The sequence below is a fragment of the Primulina eburnea genome, chromosome 11, assembly GCF_022965805.1.
Source record: "Primulina eburnea isolate SZY01 chromosome 11, ASM2296580v1, whole genome shotgun sequence".
In the NCBI taxonomy this organism is placed as follows: Eukaryota; Viridiplantae; Streptophyta; class Magnoliopsida; order Lamiales; family Gesneriaceae; genus Primulina; species Primulina eburnea.
This window is the reverse complement of record NC_133111.1, coordinates 39,377,815-39,392,538: the sequence shown is the minus strand read 5'-3', so window position 1 is coordinate 39,392,538 and position 14,724 is coordinate 39,377,815. Positions and strand designations below refer to the sequence as shown.

Genomic DNA, 14,724 nt, shown 5'->3' with positions numbered 1-14,724 from the left:
TTTATTAAGTTTATGTTTTTTAATTGTTAAGTTTGTCGTTTTGGATATTTGTGAATGTATTTACTATTTTATGTCTTAGTTTAGAATTAGTTAATAAAGATACATTATATTATATGCTTCAACTTGATCATATCTTTAACGTGCTTGAATTAAAGTCAAACTTGAACTCAACTGTATGCTTGACAAACTTGCTTAAAGATCCGAATTCGAGTTAAACATGATAAACGAGCTATTAACAAATCAAGCTCGAGCTATTCACGAGTTTAGTATTTTCAAAACGAGTTGGGCTCGAATTTTATGGTTAAAGCTCGGATTGAGCTTGAGCTCTATATATTTATTAAATGAGTCGAGCTTGAGCATTTTGATCGACTTAGTTCATTTATATTCTTACTGTTGGGTATGTGAGTCTCGGGACTGATGGTGATGGGGAATGATTGTCGGTATTAAGATGTAGCATGTATAAACCGTGACTCTTGACACAGCTTTTAGACGAATTAAATATGAATGAACTACTCTAGATCCCACACCAAAATAGAGAAAACTCAAAAGATTTGATATGTAATATTCATAACAACAATGTGTATTTTATTTCGGAAGCCCATAACTTGGGAACTCTAAATTAAGCGTGTTTGACCTGAAACAATTATGAAATGTGTGAACTTTAAGAAGTTTTTCTATGAAGCGTGTGAGTGAAACGATTTTGGTATGAATGAGCGTGTGAGTTAGAACATAAACACAATGTAAATCCTCGTGTTGATATGTGAGGACATTATCAACTCGAAGCCAACCTCTCGACCATTAAAATGTTATCCGGTGATAAAACCAGACGAAAAACGCTCAATCTTACCAACAAAACTCCATCGAAAATTTGATCAATGACAAGCATTTATATGATATATTTATATGTTGCATAAAACCTATGTTTTTTCTGAATTTTTCTGCGGCCGTGTAAGACATAAAACATGTATAAAAAGTGAAATAAAACGAAACGAAATGCAAGTCTAACTTCTAAATGATATTGAATCCCGATTTGAATGCAAGTTATATTGTCCTCGATTTAGTGAAAATAAAACAAACAAATTTGCTAGAAAAACTTGGAAAAACAAAAGGAATTCTTAGAATGGTATGAACAAATTGTTATCCCATTAAGAATGAAAATCAACATTTTTACAAACTTAAAAGAAACAAATAAACACTGGAATCTAGAAATCTAGATTAGAAACTGAGATCGGGAAAAAAAATATAAAAAATTTGCTTAAATTTACGATTGATCGAGTTCTCCTCTGTTTCTTCCTCCCTTTTTGTTTAATAACTCGTCTCCCTATGTTTTTCGGCAAAAACTTGTGTGAGACGGTCTCACGGGTCGTATCTGTGAGACGGATCTCTTATTTGGGTCACCCATGTAAAAGTATTACTTTTTATGCTAAAAGTATTACTTTTTAATGTGAATATGGGTAGGATTGACCCGTCTCATAAATTATGACCCGTGAGACGGTCTCACATGAGACTCACTCATGTTTTCCTACGTTGTTCATTGTGCGTGAATTAGTGGCTGGTTGACTAAAGTAGCCACTTTTGCCCTGATGGGCCAGCCACCCATTGTTGGTTTTTTATTTTTATTATTATTTATTTTTGCCTTGACCGTTCCTATTTCTTTGGGCCCAACAATTTTAATTTTAGGGCCAGAACCTTCGTTTCACTGTGAAATACACGAATTTAAGTAAAGTGTTGCGTGAATCAGAATGTTAAGTCCATGAGTCAGAAAAAGAAAATAAAAATGTCTTATTGTTGATGTTGTTTCATATCATCTAGGTACTATTTGGTACACGGGATAAGGATGAGATTGATAAATAATCTGTCTTATCCCACGTTTGGTACGTTTTTAAAAAGCCCATTATAATATCATGGGCCATTGATAAATACATTTTTAGAAGGATAAAACATCCTTAGTAAGAGGTGTGATAATTTTAATTTAATGATAAAATATACTACAAATTACTTAATTACCCTTATTTATTTAAATGCATTTAAGTTAATGTTAAATGTTTATTAAATACACACATATATACAAATATATAGATACATATATATATACACAAAAATAGTTATTAGGCTCCTTCGATATGAAAAATATTATAAAAAAATAAAGAAAAAGACAAAAATCCAATTTGACCGATGATCACCTTTGAAAAAAGAAAAGAAATTGTTTAAATAATTTTCAAAATATGACAAAAGAAACGAAAATTATTCTTTAGGACCATATATATATATATATATATATATATATATATATATATATATATATATATATATATTATAACGTAATTTAAGAATTGAGATATGCAATTACAAGATCTTGATAACAATGAAATATAAGTTTTTGTGATAGGGTTAATTTTGTCATGAGTAGGTCTTATGTGAGACCGTCTCACGGATCTCAATCCGTGAGACGGGTCAACCCTACCCATATTCACAATAAAAAGTAATATTCTTAGCATAAAAAGTAATACTTTTTCATGGATGACCCAAATAAAAGATCCGTCTCACAAATATGACCCGTGAGACCGTCTCATACAAGTTTTTGCCTTTTGTCATTACATGTCAATATATAAATTTAATCACTCTTGTTAAAATCATACAAAACATTCAACATATTATCTTATCATTATATTTATTATACTGTATATCTCTTACTTATCATATCTTATGTATCAAACTGTATCTTAGAGATCAATATTACTATTTATTGTTAACGCTATCTCCATCCGAGAACATTTTCTTTATTCTGTAACTCACCCATCCGACCAAATCATTGAAATGTAGTGTCAACAATTTGATGTACTTTCTAGGAAGTTTCTCGTCCCGATACACTTAGAACCATGCAGGCTTAACTCTACACATTATTGTGCATGTTTGTAGATTACTTTCTTTAATATTTTTTTTTTTGAAATTGAATCAATCAAATTCATAATTTATTGGGTATAGAAATAAAATATAAGAGTAGGTCTCTTGTGAGACGATCTCACGAATCTCCCTACCGATATCCACATAAAAAATAATACTCTTAGCATAAAAAGTAATATTTTTTCATGGATAACCTAAATAAAATATCTGTCTCATTAAATACGATCCGTGAATGATGAGACCGTTTCACACAAGTTTTTGTCAAAACGTAAAGCTTTTTAGGATTTTGTTTTATAAGATTATTTGAAACTAGTAATAACGACTTTAAAGTATTGTTATAATTGACTTCAATCATTTTAGGTCAATTTACAAAAAGTTCCTTTGTAATTAAATAAAAATCACGATAAGAAATATAATTTAAAATTGATGGATAAACTCCTAATGTTCTTATTCTCAAATTTATTTTCAATCCTTATCTATATATTTAAATTTATATTAATAATGTAGTATTAAGGATGCAAAAATTCGTGTGATACGGTCTCAAAGGTCGTATTTTGTGAGGGATATATCATATTTGAGTCATCCATGAAAAAATATTACTTTTTATGCTAAGATTATTATTTTTTATTATGAATATCGGTAGGGTTGACCCGTCTCACAGATAAAGATTCGTGAGATTTTCTCACAAGATACCTACTCGATTAAGGATTGTTAATTTAAAATGTGGTGAATATTATAAAAATATCTGAAATAAATATAAATTATAATAAGAGTAAAATATATGCAAGATTTTAAAATAAAATACTCGAAGATTTTGAAAAAGTGAACAAACAAACAGTATTTTTAGATAAAAATATATTCTAGATTTTTTTTTTGAAAAAATCTGGTTTTTAGATTTTTACTGAGTTGTAAAATACGATGATAATATATTATATTATTATTATTATAGATAAAAAGAAGGAAATCTGATTTACCTCTTATCTTTACAGTCGATGTCTGTCAAATACGTATCTTCGCAGACTTGTAACATAAGGAACAGATTCATCGCTTCGCTGTATATATTCGCAGAGACGAGAGGAAGACTTTGATTGTGGGAAATTTTTTGGGTTTTATCTAATCGATTCGATCAATCGTTTGTTTCTTTGTATTCGGCGATTGCGTTCTGGGTGTTGTGATTGTTGTCTGACATTTCCGATAAAGAATAAACCTAGTTCTTTTTAATGGCGACTGCTTCTAATTCTGAGCGGGAGCGATTTATAGCTTCTGATATTTTCGTTTATGAAGTAAGTGAGGATGATGGTGTAACCAAGAATCGGGTTTGGAACAAGCCCGCTAATGGTGTCGCTCCGGATGTTGGTGTGGTGATGGGGGCAGAATCTTGGCCCGCTCTCTCCAAATCAGCTCGTGCGGATTCTTCAACCGATTCTCTTAAAGAATTCTCTCATGGATCACTTACTCCGTCTAAGGTTTATTATTTCTGTCATTGTTGTTTCCCTTGTTACTATGTGTTTAAGCCATTTTTAATCTATTTGTTCTGATGTTCTTAGCTGCTTGGGTATTATATGCTTCTAGTGTTATTATGAACTCAATGATTACAGAGTTAGAATGCTTAAGAAGTTTTCTTTTTGTCAATAATAGAAGATGTCTGTTGGTTCTTCGTCTTCACTAGAAGACTCTTCGAACCATGAATCTCCTAGCCACCAGACCTCTATTGAGAGAGGTGGTGGCAGCTTAAGACACAGCAGCAACGTAACAGCTAATGACAGCGATTCTCAAGCACCTAATTCACACAGTTCTGTAGTCGAAGCATCTCTGTTTAATCCAGTGAAATCCAGCAGCTCTGCGGGGGTATCTCCTAGGGGCAACACACATAGGGATGTTGCACAGAGAGGTGGATCTTACAGTGGGAACGAGCCACACCAGCCGCGTGGTCCTTTTAGAAGGAATAACAGTGGACCACAACTTCAAGGGAATGGTTCTTTTAATCATAACCATGGTAGCAAACGAGACCAGGAACGTGGGAAGCAGGATTGGAGCAATAACCATCGATCTTTTGGCAGCAGAGCACCCCAGCAGAGAGTCGCCTCTAGGCCTTTCATACGCGGTCCAATTTCAAATGCTCCTATTATATCTCCTCCACCGCCCCCTGTGGCTGTGCGGCCCTATGGTCCTCCAGTGTTCTACAATGGTGAGGCTTGATTCTTTTAGATTCTCGCTTCTATATATTTTCTTGTGTGCTGATATTTTGATTCAATTGCAGATATGCCATCTTTTATGTATTATGCTCCTGGACCCCACCCAGGTTCACTCGGGCACATGCCTATGGTTCCATTTGCACCAATGTTTTATCACATACCCGATCCTCACTTACCTTCCAAAATTGTGAGCCAGATAGATTATTATTTTAGGTATTCTGTTTTTTGTTATGCGTACTTAATGATACATCCACTCTTTGCTGTCTATTTGTACATGGTATTCACTTCTTTATTTTCACATATATCTTGCAGTGATGAAAATTTGGTGAAGGACACATTTTTGCGCCAGAAAATGGATGTGGATGGATGGGTTCCCATTAACCTAATAGCAAACTTTAAGAAAGTAAGCTGGTCAAATTAATGAAGAAAATTCTGCTATTGCTTATTTGTTTATCCATATAATCTAAAAATAGACTTGCATTTCTTTTTTGATTGTTGGTACATAAAAGAAAAAATTTGAGGCTTTGGATTAGAAGTTGAAAAGATCAAAAGCTTGATTCTTTACTGGAATTTAGTGACCAATATAGAATAAAAAGTAAGATAATTGAATGAGGAAACAACTAGTTCTTTAGTGGGTTTTTTCAAAAATAATTGCGACATTTGACAATCTCCTTTTAGTAAGTAGTCTAAGGTATTGGGCAATTTGATTGGATAGCTTGGGCACATGTAGGCTAAACACTTCTATCATTTTGGTGGGAGCACTACATTTAGGATTTGCCTTGTCTTATTTAAGTTCGCCTCAAAATGGGTATGGACAAAGGTGGTATTGTTGTGATGATATTCCATGTTGAGCTTCTGCCTGAGCCCTGAGGTTATAAGTAAAATAGAAAGCACATGAGATTGTAAAAGAAGTTAAAAAGAATTTAGCATATCACATCTGTAATAGTACTATCAAATGCTTAAACACCAGACAATATATGGGTAACCTGAAGGTATGGAACACAAATGAAAAAATTGTTAACTGGTAAATGGAAAATGCTGCGGTCTGCTGGGTATAATGTACTCCAATCATCATACTTCTTATTATAATTGTTAAATCGAAAACCTTATGTCTTGAGGAACCATCATGACCAGTTTGAAAACTTGAGGATCTTACTCATCTCAACTGAAACAGATTAGAAAATTTGGAAATGTTTTGGTTTCTGACATCATTCTTGGATGAAGTAAAATGACTATCGATTTCCAACCGTAATACATTTTTTTTAAGATTTATCAAAGTATTTATATTGATATGTTAATGGTAAATTTGTATTACCAAGAACGCACATTAGAATCATGTTACACTCTTTATCAGGTAACAATGATAGTATTTTAAGAATTAACTTGCTTGGACTGGTTAGTTATTTTTGTAAGTTATCTTTGGAGTGAATTCAGAGATGCCTGATCATATCAAAATTATCTCTGGCTGAAAATCTTGACTGCCATGATTTGAAACACCAAATCGACTGCATTATTTTATTAGTGCTTCCATTTAACTCTTATCATAGTGACAGTCAGAGGCAGCTGGGTAATATATGGCTGATCATATCGAACATTTTAAATGATTTGCCATCTAGTAAGATGAGTTTCAGACTTAGCTACAATTTTTCAGATTAGGGAGCTGGCAGACAATGTTCAACTTATACTGGATGCTTTACGAGCTTCGAATGTGGTGGAAATACAGGTGAATGATATGTGTGTTTGGTCTTCATGATACCACTTTTCGTACACTAAATCTCTTACTATCAGCGTAGTGCAGAATTTTACTGAAAAAAGAATAGTATGTGTGTGATAAACTATTGAGAAAATTCTGTTAATATATCCTCCTTTCAGCTTTCTCATTCTCACCTAGCGAGTTGTTCTATATATCTGCATGCCTGTTATCCTTTGGCTATTAAATAGACATTTCATCCCACAACGTGCACTTTAGATGACATTGCTGGACTATGACTCATCTAGGCGATATTTTTTCTGTATTCTGCTAATATATCCTCCTTTCAGCTTTCTCATTCTTACCAGCGACTTGTTCTATATGTCCATATACTTGTTATCCTTTGGCTGTTTAATAGACATTTCATCCCACGACATGCAATTTAATTGGTATTGCTGGACTCATCTAGGCTATTTTTTTTTTCTGTTTCTGACTCTTGCAGGGAGAAAAAGTGAGGAGGAAGGGTAATTGGAAGAAATGGGTAATGCCACCCATTCTGTATCATACAGGATCGAGTTCTCACTCGCTCAATAATTCTAGTCTGGATATACTTGAAAAAACAGCCACGTAGTTTCTAGCGATACTATCATCACGGGCCGGGACTTTGAATTATGAACAACTCTGTTATTTAGACTGCTTACCGAGCTTGTGTGGCGAAGGCATCAACGGCTAACATTGGCACATCGGCACTGCTTTTTTGTTTTCTACTTTTTATTCCCCCAATCATGGATTTTTGGATAGAGAAGGTTTACGAGGTTAGTCAGGAAATTGTTTTTTTCCTACAGGTGTTAGTGAATTTTTGACACTGATTTACCATAGAATGATATCTGCGTGAGGCTTCTCTTGCTGAACAGGTTAAGTAGTCAATAAGTAAAAACTGAAAAAAGTCATGGTTAAGAAGACTCTTCTTTCGGGTTTCTCCTGGTTCGCGTTTGGTTTGTCCGAAGGTGTTCCGTTCTACCTTTCTTTAGCCGCTGTCGGAAGATTTTGGATTACTTCCGCCTGCTGCTTCTCTATATTTCATGCATACAGTTCGGTGTCGGTCGTGTGTCGTGGCGACTAATATGAATGAGATGATGAGCTACCGCTGGGTCTTTCTGGCAAGCAATTGAGAATTTAGTTGGATTCGTGATATCCATTTCTTTCTTTGTCCGGTGTCTTGAACTATTTTTTTTTTAAAGTTGCTTTCTATTTTGTTTTCCAGAAACATGTTAAATTGAAATGTTGGATATTAATATGTTTGTGTTTTTCTGGTTTTTGGTTGATAGATGATAGATACTATAGTGTTCCTAGTGTCCGACAGTAGCAATAAGTATAGACAATATTTTACCTTCGTATAAGCGTATTTGTATTTGAATTTATCGTACCAAACTCAAATTCAAACGTTGCTCCAACATTGTTTTATTTTATAACATAGTTTGCGCGATAAAATTTGATAATTAAAACTTGGCCCAAAAAATCCATTTCGAACCCAAGATTTGACTGAAGCCAAACATCAGGTGCAAGTAGACAATTTTTGGACCTTCAAAATTGGAGCTCGAAATCTAATATTAGTAAATAACTATTCTATTCGATTTAATTCATTTACATCCTTAGAACAGTTAAGGAAAGAAAGGCACAGTAAAAAAAAATGTTTTAATAATGAAACAAATTCCGGCTCAATTAAACTTTTTTTCCCAAGTATGTAAACAAATCCATCTGTAAAAATATTTATCACAATATCTTACAACATTTATTCATGCATCGTTTCCTTGAGATAATCATACAACACTTTACATGGAATTAGCTAGAAATAAAAAATATACCATCCATTGAGGCTCATCTTGGATTAGTTGTTTAGCAGAAGCTTTTGAGCTTGAATAGTGAGGTGCAGCCGGGCAAGTGCGTGCATGCATTGCAGGGCTATGCGTGATTGCCTTCGGACGATTACCCCGCGAACTAGTGCTTGCAACTTCACCAGGCTTTTTAGCGCTCTGAATGCCTTTCTTGCCTGTACAATTGTGTACACACATGCGTTATGCTATCATACTAGTTGTATAGGGTAAAGAGCAATTTTTGTCCATGAATTCGACCCAAATACAAATTTGATTGTCTGATTTTTAAAAAATAGGTACTAGCAATAACTTTGCATCGTTTGCACTTATGATAAAAAAAATAGTTTCATTCTTGCTATGTCACCAAACATATGAACAATATTCAACGTCATATCAGCAGTGATTTGCATCATATTAGTAATATTTGAACTCATGTCAATATTATACTAAAAAAAATTGTCTTTTTTCGTAAAATTTCTAGTTTATATGTGTGTGTGTGTTGCAAGTAAGTAAGAAAGAGGATTAGTAGTATATACAAGATGGCTCCTGAAGCATGTTTGGATTGTAATGGCAGCCATATCCTCTCTTGACAAGAACTCTGTACCCATAGTCTCTTCATATGCACTGCTGTTTAAATCATTGCTGAATCTTCCATCGTTGTTGTGCACAACCAGAATACTAGAATCGCTTTCGTGTTCATGATGATGGGCAGATGATGAGCGTCGGAAAAGTTTTTTCACGACGATTCGAGACCAGACGCCTTTTCCGTTCCAGTCATGAAACCCATTTTGGTGGTTGGCTTGAAATCAAGTCTTTCTTGTTTTCTAGATTTAAGAATTGTGCTAGACTAGAGAGGTGAATGAGTTGAGTGGGTGGCATGTTCTATCAACGTGGATGGATGAATTTTCTTTTGGTCTTGTGCTGTGTAGCTGGAGAAATACCTATATTGCCCTTGCTATTTTGAGTTAAGAAAAGATGATGCTGCTGATGTCCTTAATTACCATGTTTCCGTGAATACTACTTCTGAATATGGAACTGCCTAAAAATAGATATGAACTTGTTCATGTGAGACAAATAATCGCGACGTATCATTTTTGCACTTCAACAAAATAACTAAATATGGAGACATCTTCAAATATGAATAGTTGTTCACATGATTGGTACATAGAACAATATTTACCCAAATGATAATATCTGGGTGAATCGGGTGTGATATACGTGGCAATCCACCGGATAATGATGATAATTTAGTGTTTAGGAAATTGGAGTAAGAATAATGACTTCGATGATACCTACAAACAAGAAAGGAACTCGTGAATGAGCGTCGGAGGGGTGTCCGGTATGACCACTCTGATGCTAAAGTCAGCAGGTTGAAGACAAAGAACACAAGCTATATATGTGAGAATATATGTGTGCTTGAGAGTTCAAAGTTTTTTTCAGAATCTGTAAATGAGAAATATATCTGCTATTTATATGAGAGAAAAGGTGGTAGGTACCTTGTTTCAGTGCATACTTACTAAATATGGCAAGTCGATTACCCATACTTTCCGATGACTTATATGACACGCCAAAGCCATGTTGCTCTGATAGATTAGACATCTCATATCAATCATAGTCGAGTGTGGTCTAATTCTCGAGATAGCCTGGGTGGAAGTTCTCGGACACTTACATGAGAGCCCGGGATCTCGACTGCCCAGGAAGAGGATAAATGCCCGGTTGATGAGGATAATACCCGGCATATTAGCTCTGATTTGGACTATATATCTACTTAATACTTCGGGTCGTCCATGATCGGGGGTACCACCTAACTTTTCAAAAATGATTGAATTCTGGAAGATTTAGAAACAAAAATGAAACAATTTAAGTTTTAAAAAGAAAGGATAATTAATATCAAGTTCTGCAACATATATATATATATATTTTTAACCAGCCTGATAAGGAGGATTTCTAGTAATTCCAAATATTTGTTTGAACAATGAGTTATGTACTGATAATGTACAAATTTACACATGCTTTTGTATGTCCACTGAAACAAGAAATTAAGATACAACAAGGCAAACAACCGCCAACAAATATTTCCCACGAAGCAGATCGATGATTTGGTGTTGGAGAATCCAAGTATTTAGCCAGGACTAGGAGCATGAAATAGCTTATACAGAATGCAACGATCAAACCACGATCTTCAATGGACTTTCTATAACCACTAAGTCTAACGAGATAAAGAGGACGATCCCAAGAATGTCTTCTCCTACTCCTTTTCGGAAAACCATAATATTAACATATGATGAGTCTACAGTCTTCCTTGCCCGATAATGATGCCGCGTTGGCTTTCGATTAGGTGCTCGAAGCCAATATCTAAAAAGCTTGATGAGTACCGATTTGTCTGGATAATCGAAGAATTTCTCGCAGAATTTATCTGTGTGGTCAATAATACCATAAAAAGAAACATAAAGAAGGAAGTTTTTCATGTTTGAAATTCGTCCAGCTCCAAGTTTCCCCCACCTTGTTGATTTTCATCCTACGTTTAAGAGATTTTCGAACGTTCATTGATACTCGAATTCTCATGTATGTGACAAAGAAACAGGACAGAGCGTAAACTTGCCATATAGAGACAATACTACGATTTCTTGTTATCACAGGTGATAGCTTATGAAAATAACTTATTTGGGCAAACTTTACGTAAGTTTTTTCGTTTCTTCAATACATATATATATATATATATATATATATATATATATATATATATATATATATATATATATATATAGTCATATTTAAATAAAATTAATGATTATTTAACATCATCATCACAGATAAAAGAAGAAAAGAAAAGCAAGGGAGGTCAAGAAAACATTAACTAAAGTTATATACCCTGGTAAATTTGCCGTAAACATATGCAATTAATCCAATCATTATAAAACTAGTCAAGAAAAAAAAATATAAAAATGGTCCTCTAAATTGTTTTATTTTGATTTTAGATCATGTCTTAACCTGATAACCTGATTTCTATAATATTAGTAATTACGATACCAATCATTAATTCCAGCATTACCAAATTCTAACTATTTACATAACTAAAAATCGATATAAGCCAAATTTGGGTGGTTGTTTTTTTAAATTTACATTAGTAAAAAGATTGTTGGCAGACCCTTTAAGCCACCCAATAACCGATTAAAGAAAATAATAATAATAATAATTATGACTATTTGAGTCAATAAATCTTTGGCAGTAATGTGTAATATTTCATGTGATTGGAGAGTGCTGGTACCTTGCCACCTTCGTCCACTGAAATGGAGTACTAGTCAGCAGAGCTTTTGATGGCGAGAAAAGAAAACTCCCATTGTCGTACTGTCTGTTTTGACACACTTCGTTCGGACATGACAATTCACCATTAATCGCCCGTGTCCTGTCCTAACCCCTAAATCTGTCTGCATAATCCAATGAGATTTGAGGATGTTTCCATCCTAAAATACCCCAAGCAGCCTCCCAAAATCCCATTTAGACTGCCTCTACAAATGTGGACATCCACTCCTTCGAATCAAAACCCTTTTTCGTCTCCTAACTCCACGTTTGCCGCCATTCTTGATAATGAAGCTCCTAGCAGCTGTAGCTTGAGGTTGCAGAAGAACATGGAGGATATGTGGAAGGATATCGGTCTTTCTTCTCTTCAGTACCACCACCCTTCTTCACGTGGGATGGTTCTTCTTGACTTTTTTTCTAGTGATATGCGGCCTACCGCCCCTCCGCCGCCGCAGCTTCCAATTCCTGCTGTGCTCACCACCTTGAGCTCCGGTCGTGATCAGACTAGGAACTCACTTGCCGATCAGCCAATTATTTCACACGCCGCTCTTCCCAACTCGCAGTTTGATGATCTGGTTCCAGCTGATTACCACAGTGCCGCCGGTGTGGGGAAGAAGAGGTTCCCGGAATCGGAAAGGAACTCCAGCGACCGGCGCCACAAACGTATGATCAAGAACCGTGAGTCTGCTGCTCGTTCAAGGGCTAGAAAACAGGAAAGTGTCTTTCTTTCTGAGTCATCTTCCAAGCATTAAAGTGGTAAATATCCGAACTCAGTTTCTGATCTGGAAATTAAATTAGCTGGATTTAGATTCTTGTTTCCAGACTTTGATATCTGGTCTCCTCGCTACACGTGGGAAGGATGTAAAATACTTCCAACTTTTGAACTAGTATATATCGTTGTTACTTTTGGTCGTCCAACTCAGTAAAATATTTCTCCCTTTTGAGTAAGTTCCAAGTCTTGATTAAGTGAAGACACAGATGCACGAAGAAAGTCTTTTGTTACAAACTTACCAAAACTAGCTAGTCCTCTGCATAAAGGGAAAGAGCCAAGCTCATGTGTTTAAAATAGTAAGTTTAAAGTGGGAAATCTTGATAATTCATGCCACCTAAGTTCTTGCACCCCTTTTTGATGAAAACGTACAGGCTTATACAAATGAGTTGGAACTAGAAGTGGCCCATTTAATGGAAGAAAATGCTAGGCTCAAGAAACAGCAGCAACAGGTTAAATCATGTCTAGATATATATATTTCCTCATTCCCTTTTTGCAGTATACATATTATATGTCTAATTCCGTTTCTGAGCTGCTGATCTCGCAGTGGTATGAAGCCGCGGAGTATCACGGACATTCCAAAAAGAAATCCCTCTACAGGGCGTCAACTGCTCCATTTTGAGAAATGAAACCTCATTTCACCTACTGTATTTGTGCAATTTGACTGTATGGGTTTATTAACAAAAAGGGCTTATGCCCATTTGAAAGTTTAGTGCTTTTTCTTTCTTTTTGTTAGTCCAAGGAAGCAGGATGATGTAGGGTTTGGTGGGGGTCGCCCCCCCCCTCCCCCCTCCCCCCTCTTTTTTTTTCATCTTGCTTTTGTTTTCTACTTATTTTGTTGCTTTATTGGCTGCAGAGGGCAGGTGGGGGAGGGGAACTTTATTTCATTGGCTAAGGAATATAATTGTACAATGTCAGTGTAGGGATTGGAACAACCTTTGTCTCTTCTCCATCAATGCAAAATCTAGTTTCTGATATTCATCTACTTATTCCTCCCCATCTTCATTACATTACGTACGTTCTCCGGTTCTGGTGCCTGAGTTCTAGGAACTGCACGGAACCAGTTGAAAACCGGTTCGGTTCCGGTTCCAATGGAAAGCCTTGGAATCAATTCGAACTGGAAGTCTAAATCGGCTCGGACCTGGACAAAATCAAAGGACAGGCGCTTAGGCGTCGAAATCGTTTTTTGACCGGACTGTCCATGGAAAATGTCCATTTCAAAATTACAGTTAAATTGATTGTATCAGTTAAGTCAAACCAGAACATTATTATATTATATAATTTAATATAGTAAATTTGACATTTCAAATTAGAATAATATTTCAATTTTTACCTAAAAAAATCACATATCAATTTTCATCATAATTCATAAAAAAATATTATAGAATATTTTTCTTCTACTTCATGGTGTTGGTTTGCAAATTAATTGATAGTGATTGTCGCATATTTTTTTTTAGTGTTAAATCAATCTTGTAGTAATAGATGAATGACAAGTGAATCCGAACAAAGATCGTATCTATGATATCTAATTAACCGACTGCATGTTGAGAAGGCCGACTGATGCTACACTTGAGCACGAAGCTGCAAATACGTTTATTGGTATCGATGATGAGATTAAATTGTCTTGAATTTTCTTAACACAATTGTGTAAAACATAGAAGTTATTTCACATTTAAAAATTCTGATTCAAAAAAAAAAAAATTATAGTTCATTTGATGAGCTTGTGGCACTCATGTTATTTAATATTTATGGTGTCCTAAAGTTCGTAGAAAGTTATTTTCGATTGATTTCTCAACCGAACTTGTCACGTCCCGGGACGGGGGTTGGTTGACACCGACGTTGCTCTCAAATTTACATTCGAAAACAACAAGCCTCAGAAGTACAAAATTCAGAAACCAGTCTTTTCATAATAATCATTGTCTGATACAAACTCAAAGATAAATGTTTTACAGCGGAAATGTAAAACCAAATATAATAACTTCTTGACAGATG

At 34.9% G+C, this 14,724-nt stretch overlaps 2 protein-coding genes across 4 annotated transcripts; both read left to right on the top strand.

Moving 5' to 3' along the window:
- The first annotated feature begins 3,889 nt into the window (after window positions 1-3,889).
- LOC140805951 (la-related protein 1C-like) lies at window positions 3,890-8,243 on the top strand. 3 transcript variants are annotated; one of them, XR_012112398.1, is made up of 7 exons: window positions 3,892-4,370; window positions 4,543-5,092; window positions 5,165-5,312; window positions 5,412-5,502; window positions 6,751-6,822; window positions 7,292-7,604; window positions 7,704-8,243. XR_012112398.1 is itself a non-coding variant. In XM_073162336.1 (6 exons), the coding sequence occupies exons 1-6, from the start codon at window positions 4,125-4,127 to the stop codon at window positions 7,418-7,420; spliced, it is 1,233 nt and encodes a 410-aa protein (XP_073018437.1). In that variant the 5' UTR covers window positions 3,890-4,124; the 3' UTR covers window positions 7,421-8,243. The 3 variants fall into 3 exon arrangements, 2 of the variants coding, with proteins under 2 accessions (XP_073018437.1, XP_073018436.1); XM_073162336.1 differs by having other exon boundaries at window positions 3,890-4,370; window positions 4,546-5,092; window positions 7,292-8,243; XM_073162335.1 differs by having other exon boundaries at window positions 7,292-8,243.
- A 3,610-nt stretch (window positions 8,244-11,853) lies between these two features.
- Window positions 11,854-13,636, top strand: LOC140804873 (bZIP transcription factor 27-like). Its single transcript, XM_073161030.1, has 2 exons — window positions 11,854-12,682; window positions 13,107-13,636. The coding sequence occupies exons 1-2, from the start codon at window positions 12,104-12,106 to the stop codon at window positions 13,269-13,271; spliced, it is 744 nt and encodes a 247-aa protein (XP_073017131.1). The 5' UTR covers window positions 11,854-12,103; the 3' UTR covers window positions 13,272-13,636.
- The last annotated feature ends 1,088 nt before the right edge of the window (window positions 13,637-14,724 follow it).

Coding starts and splice junctions, on each gene's coding strand:
- LOC140805951 (XM_073162335.1), top strand. CDS start 4,125: ATGGCGACTGCTTCTAATTCTGAGCGGGAGCGATTTATAGCTTCTGAT. Junction 4,371..4,542: donor GATCACTTACTCCGTCTAAG/GTTTATTATTTC, acceptor TGTCAATAATAG/AAGATGTCTGTTGGTTCTTC. Junction 5,313..5,411: donor CAGATAGATTATTATTTTAG/GTATTCTGTTTT, acceptor TATATCTTGCAG/TGATGAAAATTTGGTGAAGG.
- LOC140804873 (XM_073161030.1), top strand. CDS start 12,104: ATGAGATTTGAGGATGTTTCCATCCTAAAATACCCCAAGCAGCCTCCC. Junction 12,683..13,106: donor GGGCTAGAAAACAGGAAAGT/GTCTTTCTTTCT, acceptor GAAAACGTACAG/GCTTATACAAATGAGTTGGA.